Here is a 19,176-nt window from a genome sequence, read left to right as displayed (position 1 = left end):
TGTCTTCCAACTTCAACTTTTTCTCCATGTACATTAGAAATCTTTTCACCAAACATAACTGCTCTTTTTTTTTTAACTTTTTTTTATTGTATAGTATAACATATATACAAAGCAAAGAATTAAAAAAGCAATAGTTTTCAAAGCACTCTTCAAAAAGTAGCTACAGGACAGATCCTAGAGTTTGTCATGGGCTACCATACAGTCCTCTCACATCTTTCATTTTAGCTGCTCCAGAATATAGGAGGCTAGAAGGTTTAAATGTTTTATCATCACAATCGACTTTTGTCTTTCTTTCTTTTCTTTTTTTGTGAAAAATAGCATATACACACAAAAGCAATAAATTTCAAAGCACAGTACCATAATTAGTTGTAGAATATATTTCAGAGTTTGACATGGCTTACAATTCCACAATTTTGGGTTTTTACTTCTAGTTGCTCTAAGACACTGGGGACTAAAATAAATATCAATTTAATGATTCAACATTCATATTCATTTGTTAAATCTTATCTTCTCTGTATAACGCCACCATCACCTTTGAACTTTCCATCCCTCTCTTTAGGGGTGTTTGGGCTATGGCCATTCTAACTTTTTCATATTGGAAGGCTCTGTGATTAATATGGCATAGGGAGACAGAACTATATGATGTTCTGGAGAAGCTGGGCCCTCAAGGTTTCAGGAGTTATCTGGTCCAGGGAACCATCTGGAGGTTGTAGGTTTCTGGTAAGTTGCTCTAGTGCATGGAAGCCTTCTAGAATCTTATATATTGCCCTAGGTGTTCTTTAGGAATGGCTGGAATGGTTCTGGTTGGGGGTTGGCAGACATAACTGCTTTTTAGAAGGTGAAAATAGATGAATGAAATCCAATTTAACTCATGAGGCATTATTCTGTATCACTTGAAATGCTCTTTCCAAATCTACTTTGAAAGAGGTTGGATCTTTGGTGTTTGCTAGTAGTGTCAAAAAGACTTTGGAAACAAACAACTCTTAATAATTCAATTCATTTTTAGGTAGATTATTACTCTGACTTATTCTTTGAATGTTAAAAAAATCCATAAAGTTCTTTTATCTAATACTTTAATCTTATCATTGGAAAACACAGAACCAAAATTTGCTTGGTATACTCTCATTTTATTAATTCCAGCACTTCTTAAGGGAGACTATGGCTCAGCATTTGGGGGATTATAGGATACAGTACATTGGATCAGATATTTTTCCCAAATATAAAATGTATTCGATTAACATGGTTTGGGGAGTTTGACAATAAGCCTCAACTTCTTGAATAGCTATAGTAGTCTATTTTCAATTTGCCCTCATTTTTTTAGATTCCAATTTCAATTATTTTGCTGGCACAGCTGGGAAATAAAATTGTGACATATGAAACAGTTGGAAACCTGAACTACATTTGAAAAATACGAATTAGAAATAAAATTAAAATAAATGCAACTCTTCCTATACCCTCTCCATATCTTAGAATTTAAATGGGTCTCTCTTTTTTTAAAGGAACCCCATACATTTTTTTTAAGCAATCAAGTTATGTGGCTTAAAAGTTAATGAACTTCTTTAAACTCTGATTTATAGCTCTCTTATCATCTTTAATTTTAATCACATGGTTGAAAGAACCACCAATCACTGTCTAACAAATACTTAATTTACTGGTTAGCTCAAACAAAATTCTACTTGAGATTACTATGCAGAAGAAACCCATCAGTTGGACGATACGGTTTTTAAGATTATTTTCTTGGTACCAAAGTAGACCATAATCCATTAAAAAATAATTTTAGAAACCCAGCTAGTGTTCAAAATGCAAAAGGAGTGAGGGATCAAATAAATTCAGGAGCAAATACAGTCAAAACTAAGCCGTAGAGAAAGAAAGGAATCAAATACATACTGTTCGTGTTATTCTCCACCCACTTATTGATGTGATTGGCCACAGCTATATTTTGACTGAAGTCCACGTGATTTACTTCTGCATTAAAGTATTTTTCTATCATTCGCAAAAATTCATCATTGATATGAACTCCATTTTGCACAAAGAGGGAATTGGCAATTTTCATCACATACTGGCTCTCCTTAGCGGTTACCATGTTAGAAAAGTCCTTCAAGAGAGAGAATTGTTCACCTGCGAGATGAGAAAGGATGTTTATTAGTGGGACAAACATGGTGAAAGATCGAGGAAGAGTTGGAGAGCATTGACACAGCATAAAACCATATTTTAAGAGAGACTAATAGAACAGGGGCCCAAGGGGAAAATGCTAGCTTCCTCACCACACAAACATGGTAAAGAGGTTCTAGTATCTGTATTACTTCTATATGTTCAAATGAATTTTTGCAGCTTAATATTGTCAACTGATGTCATTTTTAAAAAATTGTAATCACTTCATCTAGAATCCACAAAGTAGAGATTTTTTTGTGATTCTCTTAAGTTACTCAGATGACTTCCATTAAATTAGTCTTATTTGATAACTACCAAGAATAAGAATTGAGATTAATTATCTAGCTTAACCAGAAGATCTATTAGAATTCGTTTTAGTTCTCAACATTTTTATGAATTACTTCATGTGTATACTAGAGGCATTAAACAGAAATAATACATCAAAGTGTATTATTTGGCTAGAAATTGTTGCAAATGCATAGTTTTCATAATACTACAACATTTCAAAAAATATTATTGGCTGCTATCAGAACAAGAAGGATATAGTTTATTTTAAGCAAAATTTTCTGATATTTTAGAGAGCCATATTACTTTTCTTTATAACATTTATCACTGTTGCTAATTTTCAACTTTTTGTGTGCTAATTGATTCATATATGACTCTCCTTCTAGACTGGAAACTCCATGAGGGCAAGAGCTATGTTTGTATTTTTTTGTTCAAGTAATGTTCATTTAAATTTAAAAAAAGATATATGAGGTAATTTCCTTAGGTTTATTCAGCCAGGGCTGGAGCCAGGAATTAACACATTTCCTTGGTTTCCTAATGCCTTCCCTTAGCCATACCATCTCAATGAGATCAATTTCTTGCCAGTGAAAATATTACTGCTTCTGGCATGAGGCACCAACATATAACGGAGTTTAAATTTAAAGCCAAACCATTGTGAGAAATCAAAACCTAAGCACAAACTTACCATTTTTCAGGCTGTCATATCCCATTGAATGATGGATTTCTTTCAGAGTGGACCCTTGGGCCCCAAGTTCTATCATTCCTATTGCAAGAGCAATGCTTAATGGAGAGAAGAGAATATTTTCATCTTCCCCTGTGGTTCGAAGATGGTTATACATATTCACTGACAATCCAGCAATGGTTTCATCAGGAATAGTAGCCCCTAAAGCCATACTTTGCAGAATCAGCAAAGAGAAGAGTCCAAGGAGAGCCATGTTGGAATAGTTTCAAGTCTATAAAACAAAAATTTACATATTAATGATCTCGAATAAAAAAGTAAAAATATTAAGAATTACTTATTTGCAAAGTTGCAGAGCAAATCAGTGGTTTTCATTAACATTTTTCTAACAAAAGGCCTACTAAAGGATTTGTTAAAAGATCCATCATTAAAAAAATCAATTAGTCAAATTAACAAATAAGATTAAGTTCCACAGATATTTCCAGGAACAAGAGGAGGCCCCCCACCCTCATTAGCTGAACAGCATATATAGATGTGTATACAAACTAGTAATTATAAGTCATATTTGGTGAGGTTAATTTATCAAGTTTTCATAACCTCACCACATATATTTTGGTTATGATTTCAAACCAACTCATCTTAGTGCCACTAAACTACAGAGGTTGAAGACATTTATAATGAAGGCCAAAAGATATTTCCATGACTTTAGTTGAACAAGCAAAGTTAGGCATTTGAAAAATGCTGCTTTACTCATTTACTTTAATTTATAAAATCAATGCACCGTGTTCACACGTGGTTCAGTGGTAGAATGCCTGCCTTCCACATGGAAGACCCAGGTTTGAGTCCAGACCAAGCAGCCCCACACACAAAAAATCAATGCACCTTGCAGCTGGTGGAAGAGATCACACAACTCCCTGCAGAAGACCTGGGTTTGATTCCAGGACCATGCACCACTCCCCACCACCTTCCCCCCCCCAAAAAAAAAATTAAATAACTTACTTGTTTTTGATGTTAAAAAAAAATCATCATTAAAACAACTTGCAAAGTGATACTGAGTAAGTGCATTTGGAAAACTGCATTTTAATTAGTGACAAACAGTTCCCTTCACTCAATTAACAGAGTATGTACATATTTCATTGAAGAGCAGTAGTTTCTAACAGGCTTTTGAGTCTGAGAGTCCTAGGTAATTTTGTAATTCAAATTTACAGGTCTTTCACACTTTAGTGTTAGAAGTAAGCAGCTCTACTTCTGAGAAATTTCAAGTCTCCTCCTCCCTCCCTCCCCACTTTTGTATTAAGGTTTAAATAATTTCTGCTTGCTTAGGAAAGTTTGCCTCACCCTATATGCAAATTTGTACTTTCACAGACTGCTGTGAGGAGGCAAAGGACGCAAAGGGATGGTTGCTAATGGGTGATCAAGTGCAGAGCAGCGTCTGTCATGCGTGCAGCGTTGAGACAGAAGCCAGGTGCTGAGAGCACAGCTGCCCTAAAAGTCTACCTCCTAGGACCTCTTCGGGGAGGTGGCTGCTGCTATGACATCTCGTTTCCTCTCATAGTCTAGTCTAGTTGGAGCAGAGAACTCCAGGAAAAGATGGAAGCAGATAGAGCCCACTTTCTCACTCTCTCTCTGTCTCTCTCTGTCTCTGTCTCTCTCTCTCTCTCTCTCTCTCTGTCTCTCTCTCTCGATTCAGGTGGAAATTTAGCAGGTAACTTCTAAGTTGAAAGCGAACCTAAGAGATACCTGATATTTTCAATAAATTTGGGATGTGATACACTTTAATGGAAATTAAGTCCAAGTTAGAGTCAAAGGCCCATGATTTTAATCACTGAACTGTACTGCTGTCTGACATGCCATCTTTACATCTACCCTATCGAGACCCACCCAGGGCCTCACTGCTTTTACGTAATAATATCTAGTATAATATGACCAAAAAATTAAATTCACATATGATAGCTGTATCTATCAGTCAATAATACAACTATTCTGAAACCACTGCATTTGAGATGAGTATCAGATTTTAAGCTAGTAGAAAGATTTCATTCACATGCAACAAATGTCAACCTATTGCCAACCTATAAACCTTCCAAGGGGCCAAGTCTATTATGAACAGAGGCATTTTTATTTACCAATGATTACATCATGAGAAGAATGATCATCATTAAGATTGATAACTTTACAGCAGCCCTCTAAATAAGGACTTTATTGACCCCATTTTATAAATGGAAAAACAGGCTAAAAGAGGTTAGGAACTTGCCTGAGGTTACACTGTATGTTCTAGAGCTAGGGTCAATGTCACAGGACCTTAAACACTGAACAAAACTGCCTCTCCAGTCCTTGGATACAGTGGGAAAATAGGAGACCTGGCAAACAAGGGCTTGGATCCAAGTCCCTGGTCTGATACTTAAATGGTGTGCGACCTTTGGTAAGTCAGATGAATTTTCTCAGCCTTAGCTTCTCCATTTGTGAAATGAGGATACCAATCCCTACTCTCTAAGACTATTAAAGAATTAAATGAGACAGTGTGTGTTACTCTCTCATTTTAAGCTACAAGTTATACAAATATGTTTTCTAGGTATGTATATTGTTTAAGTCAAATAAAAGGCAACAGATGTGTGCTGGTTTGAAAGGATGGATGTCCCCTAGAAAAGCCATGTTTTAATCTAAATCCCATTTCATAAAGGCAGAATAATCCCTATTCAATACTGTATATTTGAAACTGTAGTCAGATCATCTCCCTGGAGATGTGATTAAATCAAGAGTTATTGTTAAACTGGATTAGGTGATGACATGTCTCCACCCATTTGGGTGGATCTTGATAAGTTTCTGGAGTCCTATAAAAGAGGAAACAGTTTGGAGAAAGGAGATTCAGAGAGAGTAGAGTATGCTGCAGCACCATGAAGCAGAGAGTCCATCAGCTAGCACTTTGGAGATAAAAAAGCAAAACGCCTCCCAGGGAGTTTCATGAAACAGGAAGCCAGGAGAGACAGCTAGCAGATACGCCGTGCTTGCCATGTGCCCTTTCAGCCGAGGGAGAAGTCCTGATTGTGTTCACCATGAGCCTTCTCACTTGAGAGAGAAACCCTGAACTTTGTCGGCCTTTTTGAACCAAAGTATCTTTCCCTGGATGCCTTCAATTGGACATCTATAGACTTGTTTTAATTGGGACATTTTCTCAGCCTTAGAACCGTAAACTAGCAACTTATTAAATTCCCCTTTTTAAAAGGCATTCTGTTTCTAGTATATTGCATTCCAGCAGCTCACAAACTAGAACAAGAGACAAAATGAGCATTTATCACTCTTGTTGGCCCATGTCATGCAGCCCCATTAGCCATGCATTTGGCCAAAATTGATCGAAGGTATCATGAAGATACTAAAAGATACAGGGACAGGCCATGGGAAAAAAATCACATTATGGTGCGAGGGGATGTGATCTATTTCAGCAACTTTTATCCTCTTAAGAAAAGAGATCCTTTTTAAGAATCAGGAGTAGGTAACTCATCCCTTCTGAAAATGCATGCATGTGGATTACAGAAAATTATATTCTCAGGTCAGGATATTCACTGGATAATTAAGATGCCTGGTCTACAACAGATGGCCCAGATGCAGAAAGAAGCAGAGTCCTTGATGCACCTGCAGTTCTGCAGGGTTCCCTTTCTGGGGGAAACAGAGGTGTCAAAACCTCTGATGCACCCGCAGGCTTCTAGAGGAATCCTGAAAGGAGAACCCCTAATGTGTGTGGGAGGAAGCTCTTCTCAGGGCTATGAGCAACAGGCCACTGGTTAAGAGTTCTGCTAGGAGATGAGCAGGGTGACTGTGAACGGTAGGAGCAGGTCACGTCAGGAAACTCCTTGGGAAAGTCTAAGGAGCTCTGCTTTGGAAACACGCTTGTTTATTCCCAGGAAGGGATCTTTCCTCCTTTGAAGGCAAGAACTCCAATCCTCGGGCAATATGTCCTCTGATAGCCTGCTCCAGCATTTTTGGAAGCCCACCCTAGACCACCATCTCTACTACCACTCAGAATACTCCTGATTTTTTTTTTAATGGGAAGAAGAGAGATCCTTTCTCCTTTCTACCTTCTAAGTGTAGGTGTTCTCTGTGGACACTCATGGAGATGTGCTGGCCCTTCCCCTCTTCTCTGTTATACTCTCACATTCCCACTACTGGACTCGTAAAACAAGGATGCTTCAACTCTTATCCCTATTCAAATCATTCCCATGTAAGTGAAAAAATCTAGCTCTGGTTTTCTTTGTCTTATTTCTGATATGTATCGCTAATTGTCTGGAGATATTTAATCCCTGTCTCTTGCAAGCACTTCAAATTCAAGATGGCTCAAAAGAAACTCCTTGTCTTTCAAATCCACTCTTTTTATTAGACATCCTTAATTAGTCCTTTGACTCCTCTCCATCTCTTTTTCCCTCATGCTCAACAAATTGTCAATACTTCTTCCATTCCTTCTCTCCAGTATCTTTCCTGTTCATCATTCCACTGGCATTCCTCTCAGTGCCTTCTCGAGGACCGTCACCAACAGTGTCCAGCCATTCTCCAACCCCCTGCTACTGCCCTCCTCAATCAACATATATACAGCCTCCAGATGACCTGCCTCCATATCCAGTTCTGACTAAGTGTTTGGGGGTGAATCATGTGCCCCCAAAAGATATGTGGACGTTCTAATTCCCAGTGCCTGTGATATGCCCTTATTTCGAAATACAATCAAGTTAAAATGTAATCAAGTTAACATGGGCCCTAATCCAATGTCCTAGCAAGATGAGGGAATTTGGACACAGAGACACATAAAGAGAACACGATGTAACAATGGAGGCAGTGACTGGAGTGATGTGTGTATAAACCAAGGGATTCCAAGGATTGCCAGAAAACATCAGAAACTAAGAAGAGACAAGGAAGGATCCTCCCCCAAGGGCCTTTAGAGAAAGCAGGGCCCTGCTGATAACTTGATTTCAGGCTTCTAGCCTCCATAACAATGAGAGAACAAACCTGTGTTACTTTAAGCCATCAAGTTTGTTGCGTGTTGTTATGGCAGCCCTAGGAAACTAATACATCAGGTTATTCCCATATTTTAAAAACCTTAGGATTCCCCTGTGGCTAACAGAATAAAGCCACAGAGAAGCCATAGCCTGAACGTAACATTCTGCACTGTGACCTAGCATAACTTTCTAATAATTACTCTCTTTCATATATCCTACAATTCCTGCCAGATTCCCTTTTTGCAATATATATCTCAGAACTTTCCATTCCTGTTGCTGGGTTGTGTAGTTTTCTTGCTAGAAATATCCTAGCCACTCCTCAAGGTTCTGCTCCAATTCCATCTTCTCCATGGACACCCTCCTGGTTCTCCATTTAAGAAAGTGATTTCCTCCTTCTGTGAAGTCCTGGCACATTTTATCTTTACTTCTCTGATAGCCCACATGACTGCTTCCAACTATCACAGATGATTCCATAAAGTTATCATCTCTTTTCCTATCTTGTTGAAGGTACAAGTATGCCTTCTAAGGTATACATCTGTGTATAACTTAGAACACAGCATAATAAGGATCCATTGTGTCACAAAAATTCAGTAGGTTGAGTTATGTACCCCAATTTAGACATGCTCTTAATCCACCCTTCTGTGGTTGTGAACCCATCATAAACAGGATTTCTTGGTGATGCTAGTTTAAATTGAGGTGTGGCTCAACTGAATGAGACTTTGTCTTAATCCGGATTAGTGAAGGTCTCCTAACAATAAGGAAACCTGAAACCAGAAAAGAGACCACAGGGAGAAGCCAGAAGTCTGCAGGACCCAGAAGAAAAAGGATAGAATGTCATCACCAAGTAATAAGAGGCAGGGCTACAAGCCAAGGAAGCCACGGTTTCTTGGCAGCTAGCATCAGAATGTTACAGACTTGGGAAGAGGCATCACCCTGCTGACCCCTCAATGTTTTACTTTTCTGAGCCTCAAAACCATGAGCCAATAAATACTTGTTATTTAAGTCAACCCATTCTGTCGTTTTGTCCTAGCAGCTTGGCAAACTGAGAGTAGGTGCCAAATAAATGTTAGTAGGTGCTAAATAAATGTTTGTTGAATTAATACAGCATGGAGATGAAAAGTCCACAATGTTTCCTTAGAAGGAACAGCATGAGTGGCTGTTGCTTATAAATTCTTATAGCTAAATTAATCTGAGTCCACAGGTAGTAGCTCATTTTCATTTTTTTATTCCCTTTGATAAGGTGTTTTCTCATTGCATCTGAGAGCATTTTTCCAGCCTGACAAAGTGGCACTGTCACCAATGTTGGCACAAGACACTGGCTGGACATGTAATGCATTAACAAACGAGTAGACCACCTTAAAAAAATCACAAGAAGTGGTATTCAAACGTTACTGTATTAACATTAGTCTAAGAAATGGCAGGGCCCCATCATTTGTCACAATAATCAACATATTCTAAAATGAGCTACTCTCACATGGAACATTATTTTGCAGATTCATTATTTTGTCTTTACACAAAAACAACACAGTTTTGGAACTAGAATAGTAGTAGATAGTGCTGATGCACTAGAAAAGGTAAAAAATAGTTGAAGTATGAATAAACTACCATTAATTCTTACATTTCTCCTCCCTGTTGCCAGTGGGAGGGTAAGTTGTCTGCATGAGTGAGTGTGTGTGCTGTGTTTGTATACTGTTTTAGAAAGCACTTGATTAAAACAGCTCTGGGAATTGAATATTCTTGTAATTGACGTGTGAGGAGGTACAAAATTAAAAGTCAGCATAACAAAAATGTTTTAGATAAACTTCATATTAATCTTATATACAGGGAGATTGATCATTCACAAATGCATCTTGTTGCTTTTTTTTATAACCAATTGTCTGAAACTAAAAAACAAAACAAAACACCACATAATTGTGAGTTGAGAAAAGAAGTAAGGTGCTTTTTAGCAGCTGAGGAAGATAGGTGAAGAAGGTCTTTTCTTCAGCAAAATACTACCCAAACCCTATGAAGTCATGTGAAATTACTATGGAGAAATGCTTAATGCAAATGCCCCTAAATTAGAAGTCCTTAAGCCTACTAATTCCCAGACTTTTAATGTAAAGGATTAGTAATCTTTTTTAATGGGGGCAGCCAATATAGGATTGCTAAATTTTTATTTTGCCAAGTAACTAGGAAGAGAGGTAAGTTGTGTTACTTCCTGTGCAAGTGTCACAACCTGGTTAAGTATGAACTTTTGTTTATCATTGTTCCTGCAGTTATTGCTATTGGTGTGGTCTTATGCAGTTTAGAGTTCACTTACATTTGGGTCCTGAATGATCCTCAATGTCAACACTTTAAAGAAAAGGTACCATTATGCAGAAGAGAATAGAAAATGGACCAAAGGATGCAAATCTGCTGTAAGTGATCCAACTATATATCACTTGAGAAATGAACCAACTTATTTTCTTGTAAAACAAGAAAATGCTTTATCAAGAACCCAAGAATGGAAGACACATGCAAATAGATAAAGCTGTGAAAATAGATAAATATTTTGTCCTTGGGATATATGCAAAAGAATCATCTGTTCGATGTCAAGCACTGCAATTAAAGGCAGATGAATTTGCCAAATCACACAGAATAAATCACAGAGCTTTCAAAACTAGGAATGGTGAGACACCCATGCATGCAGGCTTTGTGAAGGACTACAGCGTGGGTGCTGAACTGCCAAAACTTTCCTGATGACTTTCAAAATTACCTATAGAACGTCCAGAGGTATACTGCTAAACTGGAACATGTGTGGAGGGCAGGAGGGTGAAGGCGGATTACTCAAAGAATCAAATGACAAATATAGAGGATACCGCAGTATTCTTTGAAATGTATTAAAATTACATTTTCAATCACAAAGGTGCTAAAAAAAAGATGTCCATTATGAAAGGTAGCTTATCACAGGTATGACAAATGATGGTGAAAGTGTTTCAGGAGATTGTTAAGCTTAGACTTAAATTCTTGGTTACTGAAGGAATACAATTTAATGGTATGAATAAATACATTCCATTTTGCTATTTTTTGAAAGAAATGTATACTTTTTTCCTTTTTAAATTTTCTTTCTTCTCAAAATAAAGGTGTTATTAAATTGAGATGTCTCTTAAAGCCAAGGAGTCAGAACCAAGGAAATTGAGTAATAAAAAGAGGTTTAATTCTGTAATTGCAACATATATGAAATTGTGATTTCAATTATTTAATTTTTCTTCTTCTTCTTCCCTCTTCCTCCTTCTAGCCCTCTTCTTCTTCTGCCTCTTCCTCTAGGTATCCAGTCCACTGTGACCCTTTCCAAATTCTCTAAAATCTTGCTATCTTCAATTGGATTCAAGTTTATGTTCTTTTTCCTGTTTTACTTAATCAAGCAAAAAGGAAAGGTCATCAGGTATCCTTTAAACAAGGTGAACTTAAGGAAATAATCATGTAAATTAAATGGGACATAACCAAGAAGAGTGCAACATATAAACATAATTTACTAGGAAAAAATATTGAAGATCTTGAAATGAACCAAAATGACTGTTGTGTATCATCAGTGGAAAACTATGCATTGTCTACAATATAACCTTCTGGGTTATCTAACTCCACGCCCTTTCATTACCTTTTGAACAATTTTACCACTCTCCAAGCTGCAGAAAAACTCTCTAATGCAAATGACTCTTGTCCATAAAAATGCATATTATGTCTAATGGAATGAAATTGATTACTACCCTATGGATATTGACCCATTTTAATCTACTAAGCAAATATATTTTGGTATTCCTGATGGGCTTATATATTTGTCTGCTTTTAGGATTCTCTTTTGAATTGGTTGTAATATCTTACAGGTTCTCTCATTAATGAGCTAAATAAGTTCTCTGACAATTGTCTCTCATATAAGGCATGTTCAGGTACCAACCCCTGGTTCTGTGAGTGTGAGCCCATCTGCAAATAGGACCTTTGAAGATTTTTAGTTAAGGGATACCCAAACTGAATGAGGGTGGACTTAATCCAATGTAGCTAAAGTCTTCATAAGAAGAAATTAGATATGGAAAGAGAGAAGACATAGAAGTAAGAAGCTGGAAGTCAATCAAACTCAGAAGAAAAGACACCACCATGAGCATTGTCATTTGATAGCAAAAACAAGGAAACTAACAGATTGCCAGCTAGCCAGCCAAAAGATACTGGCCCCAGAGAGGAAGCCTTCCAACCTCTGAAGCAATGAGCCAATAAATTCCTGTCATTAAGCCAACATTGTATGGTATTTGTTTTGGCAGTGGGGAAACTAAAACAAGTGTTCATTTTTTATTTATGAGATTCATGATTATAACCTTTTAAAATATAATTACCCTTTGACAAATGTAGTAACTGACTTTTTAAATACTGAAAGTTAGAAATTTTCTTTCAAAAATATTTGTTTTCATGGGACAATTCAGTGATGAGAGTAGGAAGGAATTGGAATACTAATATTTTCTTACTAGATATTCCTTAATTATTGGTTGAATTAGTACTGTATCATTGGTTCCCCAGAATAATCTAGGAGAACTCTGTGGCTTGGACTCACTGATCACACAGCAGCTAGTGCTGAGCTGGTTGTGCTACAACTCTGAAATTCTAGGGTATTTTGCATGAATCCAAGAAGAAGGCTGGGCCCAGAGGAGTCTATGTTGGCCAACACTCACTTAGGGACTGACCAATCCTGGAAATGTTGATGAACAACCAAGGGAAGATATGGTGCCCAAACTCCCCAGAATTTCTAAAATGCTTTGGTTTATATTTAATATATTAAGTCTGAATTCCTCCTCATCAAGATGAGTCTAATTAGGATGCAGAGGGATTGTCTTAAAGTACTCCCTTTCTTTGGCATTACCTAAGGCTTCTCCAAAGCTCAGGCCTTTCCCAGTAGCCAACCTGGGATACATTACCATCAGTGTGGTAGGAGATAGGTGCAATGAACCTCCAAGAATATTTTCCAATAACTATAACTTCTTGAGAGGTTGATTTGACTCAGTAAATAAGTTTTGAATAAGTAAGTCTCTGGTCAGTCCTTTTCCCATCCTAGGCCATAAGACATTTCTAAAATGAAAAGCTAAAATACTTGATTACTCTGTATCCTACAAAAGTTAGAATAATGCTGTCCAGTAGAACTTTCTGCAATGATAGAAATGTTATATATCTGTGCTATACAATATGGTAACCAGTAGTCACATGTGTAATGTGACTAGTGCCACTGATGAACTGAATTTCTAATTTAATTTAATTTAAATATCCACATGTGACTAGTGGCTACCATTTTAGACTGTGCAGAGCTAGAGGCGGCTAAATATCTATCTTTATAACATTAACTTTTGACCAAGTACCAAATAATGCAAGTGTTTAAAACAAAAGCAGAGAAAAAATTGTAGCACAAACCCTACAAAGCATGTCTCATTAACTCAGATATTTTTATTTGAAAACATACTCCCTTTCTTCAGGAGATCTCAAATGATCAAGAGGCTCCATTTGGAATCCCAAAGCCTTTTGGTTTCACAGATGATTACTGGGGAAAATAAAGTCTTTTGCCAAAAAAATCCAGTGAGCATGCTGGACTCAGCCCTCTGGGAAATTCGATCTGGGTTTTACATAAAATGTCAATGAATAATTCTCTTTGGCATAATCGAGGAGCTTTTGTACTTGCCAATAAATAATTTCCTTTGGATTCCAGTGAGGAGAGAAGAACAAGTGACACACAATCCCTAAGGTAAAATTCAGTCAGTGGTTGGAGAGAGACCAGTAAAAAGTCCTTATCAATGAAGATCACATGTGTCCCAAGGCCATTTTGGAACTGAGCCAGGCATTAGTGGTCTTAGCTTACTCATAAACGTTTTGAGAAATCTAAAAGGAACACCTACCAATTGCTCTCTTCCCCAGGCAGCGGGTCAGCTGTTTACAAGACTATGGAATGTTCCTGCTGGAAACATCTTGCTCAGCACCTCATTTTTCATGTCAGGAAACTAGGTAGTTTGTACTGAACAATTTCTTGTGCACAAATGATGTTTAATGAATGTGATGGTTTGGTTCAGGTGTCATCTTGGCCAGGTGATAGTGCTCAGCTGTCTGGTCAGGCAAGCACTGGCCTATCCGTTGCTGCAAGGGTATTTCCTGGCTGGCTGGTAAGCCAGAAGGCTGGTTTACTAAATCATCAGTCATATGATTGCAGTTGTGGCTGATTACATCTATGATCAACTAAGGGTGTGTATTCTACCAGAGAAGAAAACAATCAGTTGGATTTAATCCAATTAGTTGAAGACTTTTAAGGAAGAAGAGAGCATTTTCGCTTTTTGGCTTCAGTCAGTCAGCTTCTCTTATGGAGTTGGTCAAGGAACTTCATCAGATTTGCTAGCCTCACAGCTTATTCTATGGATTTTGGACTCTTGCGTCCCCACAGTTGCATGAGACTCTTTTATAAATCTCAAATTTATAGATATCTTCTGTTGGTTCTGTTTCTCTAGAGAAGCCTGACTAATACAATGAACTATTATAGGTTCTCAAAGAGTACCCAAGTGTGAATGCAATATCTTAGAACTTCACTCATTAATTCATTTTATAAATACTTATCCATATATCAAGTATGTGCCAGATCCTATGTTAGGGGTTAGGAATGCAAAAGAGAAGAGGATGACACTTTTGTACTTACCTTCATGGATCAGGTTTACATTGTTTAAATAGATATCCAACATTTTATTCAGAGCTTTAAAATACTGTTTTTTCTAAGTTTTCAATACTAACATGTTGCTTGCATGATAAAGTATTTTAAAAATGGTTGCATACTTGAGAATCTAAAAAATGCCCAACTATGGTTTACTTCTAGTTGGTTTGCCAAAGGAGGGAGTTATACTGTATTTAACCCCAACCATTCATGTGTTAAAGTACACTTGAATATATCCTGAAGGTCTGGGGTATGAGGTAAAATTTCCAGGGATGTTATTTGCACACAAGCCTAAAGAAAAAGTTCTCACAGAAAGACTTTTAGAGCTTTCAGAGTCAGTTTTAAACTTTTCCCAAAGACACATAGACAAAACTACAAATACGCTACTGCACTATATAGTGATATCCCAATAGAATATAGCCATATAATGGGTTGTTGGCCACACACGTAAGTATCCCAGATTGTTATAGTTATACATTATATTTGTTTTATATACATATATATATATATATATATATATATATATAAATGTTATATTATATTTGCCTTTTTTGGGGGGGATTTCTGTCTCTCCCCATTATAATGTCAGCCCTCATAACAGTTGTCACTTTGTTCCTTTAGCTTTAAAATCTTGCCTTAATGTATACATCACATGCAAGTAAGAGTTTGAGGACATACCTTAATTTTCCTATGATATGAAATTCATAGTTCACTTTACCCCAGAGTCTGCTGAAGCCATGCAAAGCTACTTCATTTCATCTTGACTAATAGCTATAGTGCTCCTGAGACCTGAGTGTACTTTTGGTAAGATGGTTTAGGTAAATGGGATTCTGACACCAAGGTAAATAAGCTAGGATATTAATATTAGAATGAATCTTGTGAAATTGTCATTTTTGGAAGTCAAATATCAGCACCTTCATATGCTTCCACATATTAATTATTGAGCATTTACTGTGTGCCTGGCTGAAGGTAAGCATTTTCATGCGCTGTTTGGCTAATTACATGTCGTACAGTTGTTTTGATGTTTGGAGATGTCACACTATCTAATTTTTAAAAAGTACATACCAATTTAGAAATCTAGAAAAATTCTTCCTTATGATTTTCTCTAAGAACAAATTTTTCTGTTCGCCTTGTACTAGGAATGCTAGAAAGTGACTGAAGGAAATCTCTGATTGATGATATAAAATATCAACCTGAATTAAATGGTGTTTTCTTTAAAAATAATCACAAAACACTCATCACTGACAGCTACCTCACCCTGAAGAAATTAAATAATCTACGTTACAAACTGTGGGGAAAGTGAAAGTAGGAAAGAAAGTGTCCGAAAATAACTTCACTGCTTAGTGTTTTAATGCTCCCATAAATTTAAAGAAATTTCCTGATATTGGCTAATGTTGTAATAATGCTACCTGTTAACTCTGTAAACACCTACCACATACATTGTAATAGTGGGATTTCTGAAACGAACTTTGGTTTCCTCTTCCTGATCATCATCAAGAATGACTGATAAGACAAACTGCAATTTTTATTGCAGAGTGTGGGCAAACAAGTTAAACCTAAGTAGATAAAAAAAGCTTCCATGAAAGTATTCTGGTTACATTCCCCTGTCATTTTCAGAACAGCATTTAAATTACCGTAATAGCTTTAGGAAGTGTGTAGAGAGATGTATCAAGGAAATCAGCCAAAGTTAATGTTGGGTAGGAAAAATAAGTTGGGGGAAGACTTGTACTTCTCCTTCACAAGACAAAGTCAAAACACTTCAAATAGTAATCTACCACTCTTATCTTCGGAGATCTGAAGAGAAATAGATTTAATTACTTTCTTCTGAATCACTTCCAAGTCTTTTTCTCACCAACAGAAAATTGTTCCTTATCAAGTTTCCAACCTGGCAGCTTAAGGCTTTTACCATCGTTGGCCAGGTAAAATGGAAAGGATACTTTGGGGGGCCTTATACTGTCAACACTGGCATTCATTACCTCTGGCGCAGGGCCCTCCTTCTTGATTAGCCACTGAAGGGTCTCAAAAGAGTTATGGTGAGACAAATGCAGGCACAGATGTGAGCCATAAAAAAAAAAAAAAGCAAACTTTTAGATTGCTGCTTACATTTCTTAAACGTTATCAAAAGTTAAAGCTAATGTGCCAGGGAAAGTTCACAGAATATTTTTATGGCTCCGAGATATGCATCAAAGCCTATCATGCAGATGAGAATGAGTTTATATGTAAATTAGAAAAAAATGAAACCATTTTCTCGCTTAACTTAGAAAAAAACAGTAACACATAATTGTCCCTGCAGAGAATGACTGAATGATGGGCATCAGGCTGCCATGAGCTTCACGGATTTACACTGTAGCAGATCTATAGAGCTATATTTAAATATGGTTTTATGCAAAGCAATGGGAGTCAAAGCTCAACTCTAGGATAATAGTGTAAGACACCTAACTAAATAGGATGGGTTTTGCTGACATATTTTTTCCACTTCTACCAACACTTATACAGTCTACACTGAATGGTTGGGAGCTAGAAGACCTAGAAAATTGTAAATGAAATTCAGGGATGTGAAAGAAAATCTGAGTTTCAAAATGAAAAGAGAAACTCTTCCCATAACATATAGCCTTTGAATGCAGTCTTCACCCCATGAGTCAGTTAATGGAATTTTAGTTGTAGACTAATAATATAATCTAGACATAACACACATTATTGCAAATCTTCATAACAAGCATGAAGGTAGGTGGAGGTATTCCATTTAATAGATAAAAAAACTGAGACTTAGGAAGTTTAAGGTACATTCCTACTTTACTGACAAATGGAAAGGGACTTTTGTCCAAAGACTTCAAATGACATGCTACTTTTACTATAGTATGCTGCCTCCATTGGATGGGACTTAGAGATCATTTGGTTCACTCCTTTTACTGAATGCAGGAATTTCCTTTACAAGACTGACTTTTCTTAAATTCTGTGTGTGTGTGTGTGTGTGTGTGTGTGTGTGTGTGTGTGTGTGTGTGTGTGCTGGTGAGAGAGAGAGACCAAGTAGCCCATCTCATGTTTATTTGGGCTTACTTTCTGGTGAGGTATCTCTTCATATTTTAATGAACTCAAAACCTGATTCTTTATATGCAGAATGACATATTCTCCCTCTCACATGTCCATTCTACATATGCCAAACAATGATACTACAAGCTTTAAACATGGACTATAGTAATTGAGATCTTACTCTGCCATTTCATTCATTACAGGATGTCAGTTTTTTCAACTAAAAAAGTTAAATAGGTAAAGCATCCACATAATGTGGATATATAATTTTCTACTTGGTACAGAATTAAAAAGGTATGCAAAATCATAGTGCAGATTCTCTTTCTCACAATCCCTTCTCTTAGCAAGCCAATTTCCCTGCCTGAAAGCAACCAATGTAAATACAGACACAAAGATAATTTCTATACTCTATGAATGACCTCTATGAATCAACAAAACCAACAAAAATCCAACTAAAAGAATAGGCAAAGAGCATGAATAGTGTCTTTACCATAAAGGAATTACACATAACTTTTAAACATATGAAAATGAAAAAAAATCAAATTATTTCATAATTATGAAATAAAACTACATTGAGGGATCACCTAGTCATTTAGTTGATAATGTATAAAAAAAAATTTAAAGCCTTGTGCTGGTTTGAAATTGTTATATACCCCAGAAAAGCCTTGTTCTTCAAATCCTGATTCAATATAGTAAGGTAGGACCCCCTTTGATTAGATTGTTTCCATGGAGATATAATCCACTAAATGGTGGGTGTGACCACTTGATTAGATGGAGAAGTGATTCTGCCCATTCAAGGTAGATCTTGATTAGTTTACCATAATTCTTTTAAAAGGGAGACATTTTAGAAAATCGCAGTTACTTCAGAGCCAACAGAGACACAGGCATTTGGAGATGCCTGTAGTGCCAACAGAGAGAGCAGGGGGTGCGAGGGTAGTCCAGTGTTAGAATTCTCGCCTGTCATGTGGGAGACCAGGGTTTGATTTCTGGCCTATGCGCTTCCAAAACAAACAAACAAGCAAACTAACAAGCAAACAAAACAAAATTCAACAAAAGGTGCTGCAATCAGGGTTACTCAAATGGAAAAAAGATGAAATGTGATCCCCACTATACAGCATGCAAAAGAAAAAAAAATAATGCTGCAATGAGTAATTTCAGGAATATATCATTTCACAGGTGTACAATTATTTCTGCAGGATACATTCCTAGAAGATAAACTCTTAGGTCAAAAGGCAGAAGTACTAGTAATTTTAATAAATATTTCCAAATTTCCCTCCATAGAAATTACCTCATTAAAAATTCTAGGAATACACAAAGAAGAGCTATATGAAAGAAAAATTAAAATTTTTCTTTAATAGAAATTTCTT

General features: G+C 36.7%; 1 protein-coding gene across 1 annotated transcript in view; it reads right to left on the bottom strand.

The window, feature by feature from the left end:
- The window catches only part of SERPINI1 (serpin family I member 1), a 78,693-nt gene that overhangs the window by 24,347 nt on the left and 35,170 nt on the right, over nt 1-19,176 (bottom strand). The window contains exons 2-3 of the mRNA XM_077159153.1: nt 3,122-3,389; nt 1,888-2,118 (exon numbers count right to left, since the gene is read on the bottom strand). Coding sequence (XP_077015268.1) covers nt 1,888-2,118; nt 3,122-3,371 — 481 coding nt within the window. The 5' untranslated portion in view covers nt 3,372-3,389. The remainder of the gene's footprint in view (nt 1-1,887; nt 2,119-3,121; nt 3,390-19,176) is intronic.

Source organism: Tamandua tetradactyla, chromosome 5, assembly GCF_023851605.1.
Source record: "Tamandua tetradactyla isolate mTamTet1 chromosome 5, mTamTet1.pri, whole genome shotgun sequence".
Taxonomy (NCBI): domain Eukaryota; kingdom Metazoa; phylum Chordata; class Mammalia; order Pilosa; family Myrmecophagidae; genus Tamandua; species Tamandua tetradactyla.
Note: the sequence above shows the minus strand (reverse complement) of the source record. Positions and strands in the feature narration are given on the sequence as shown.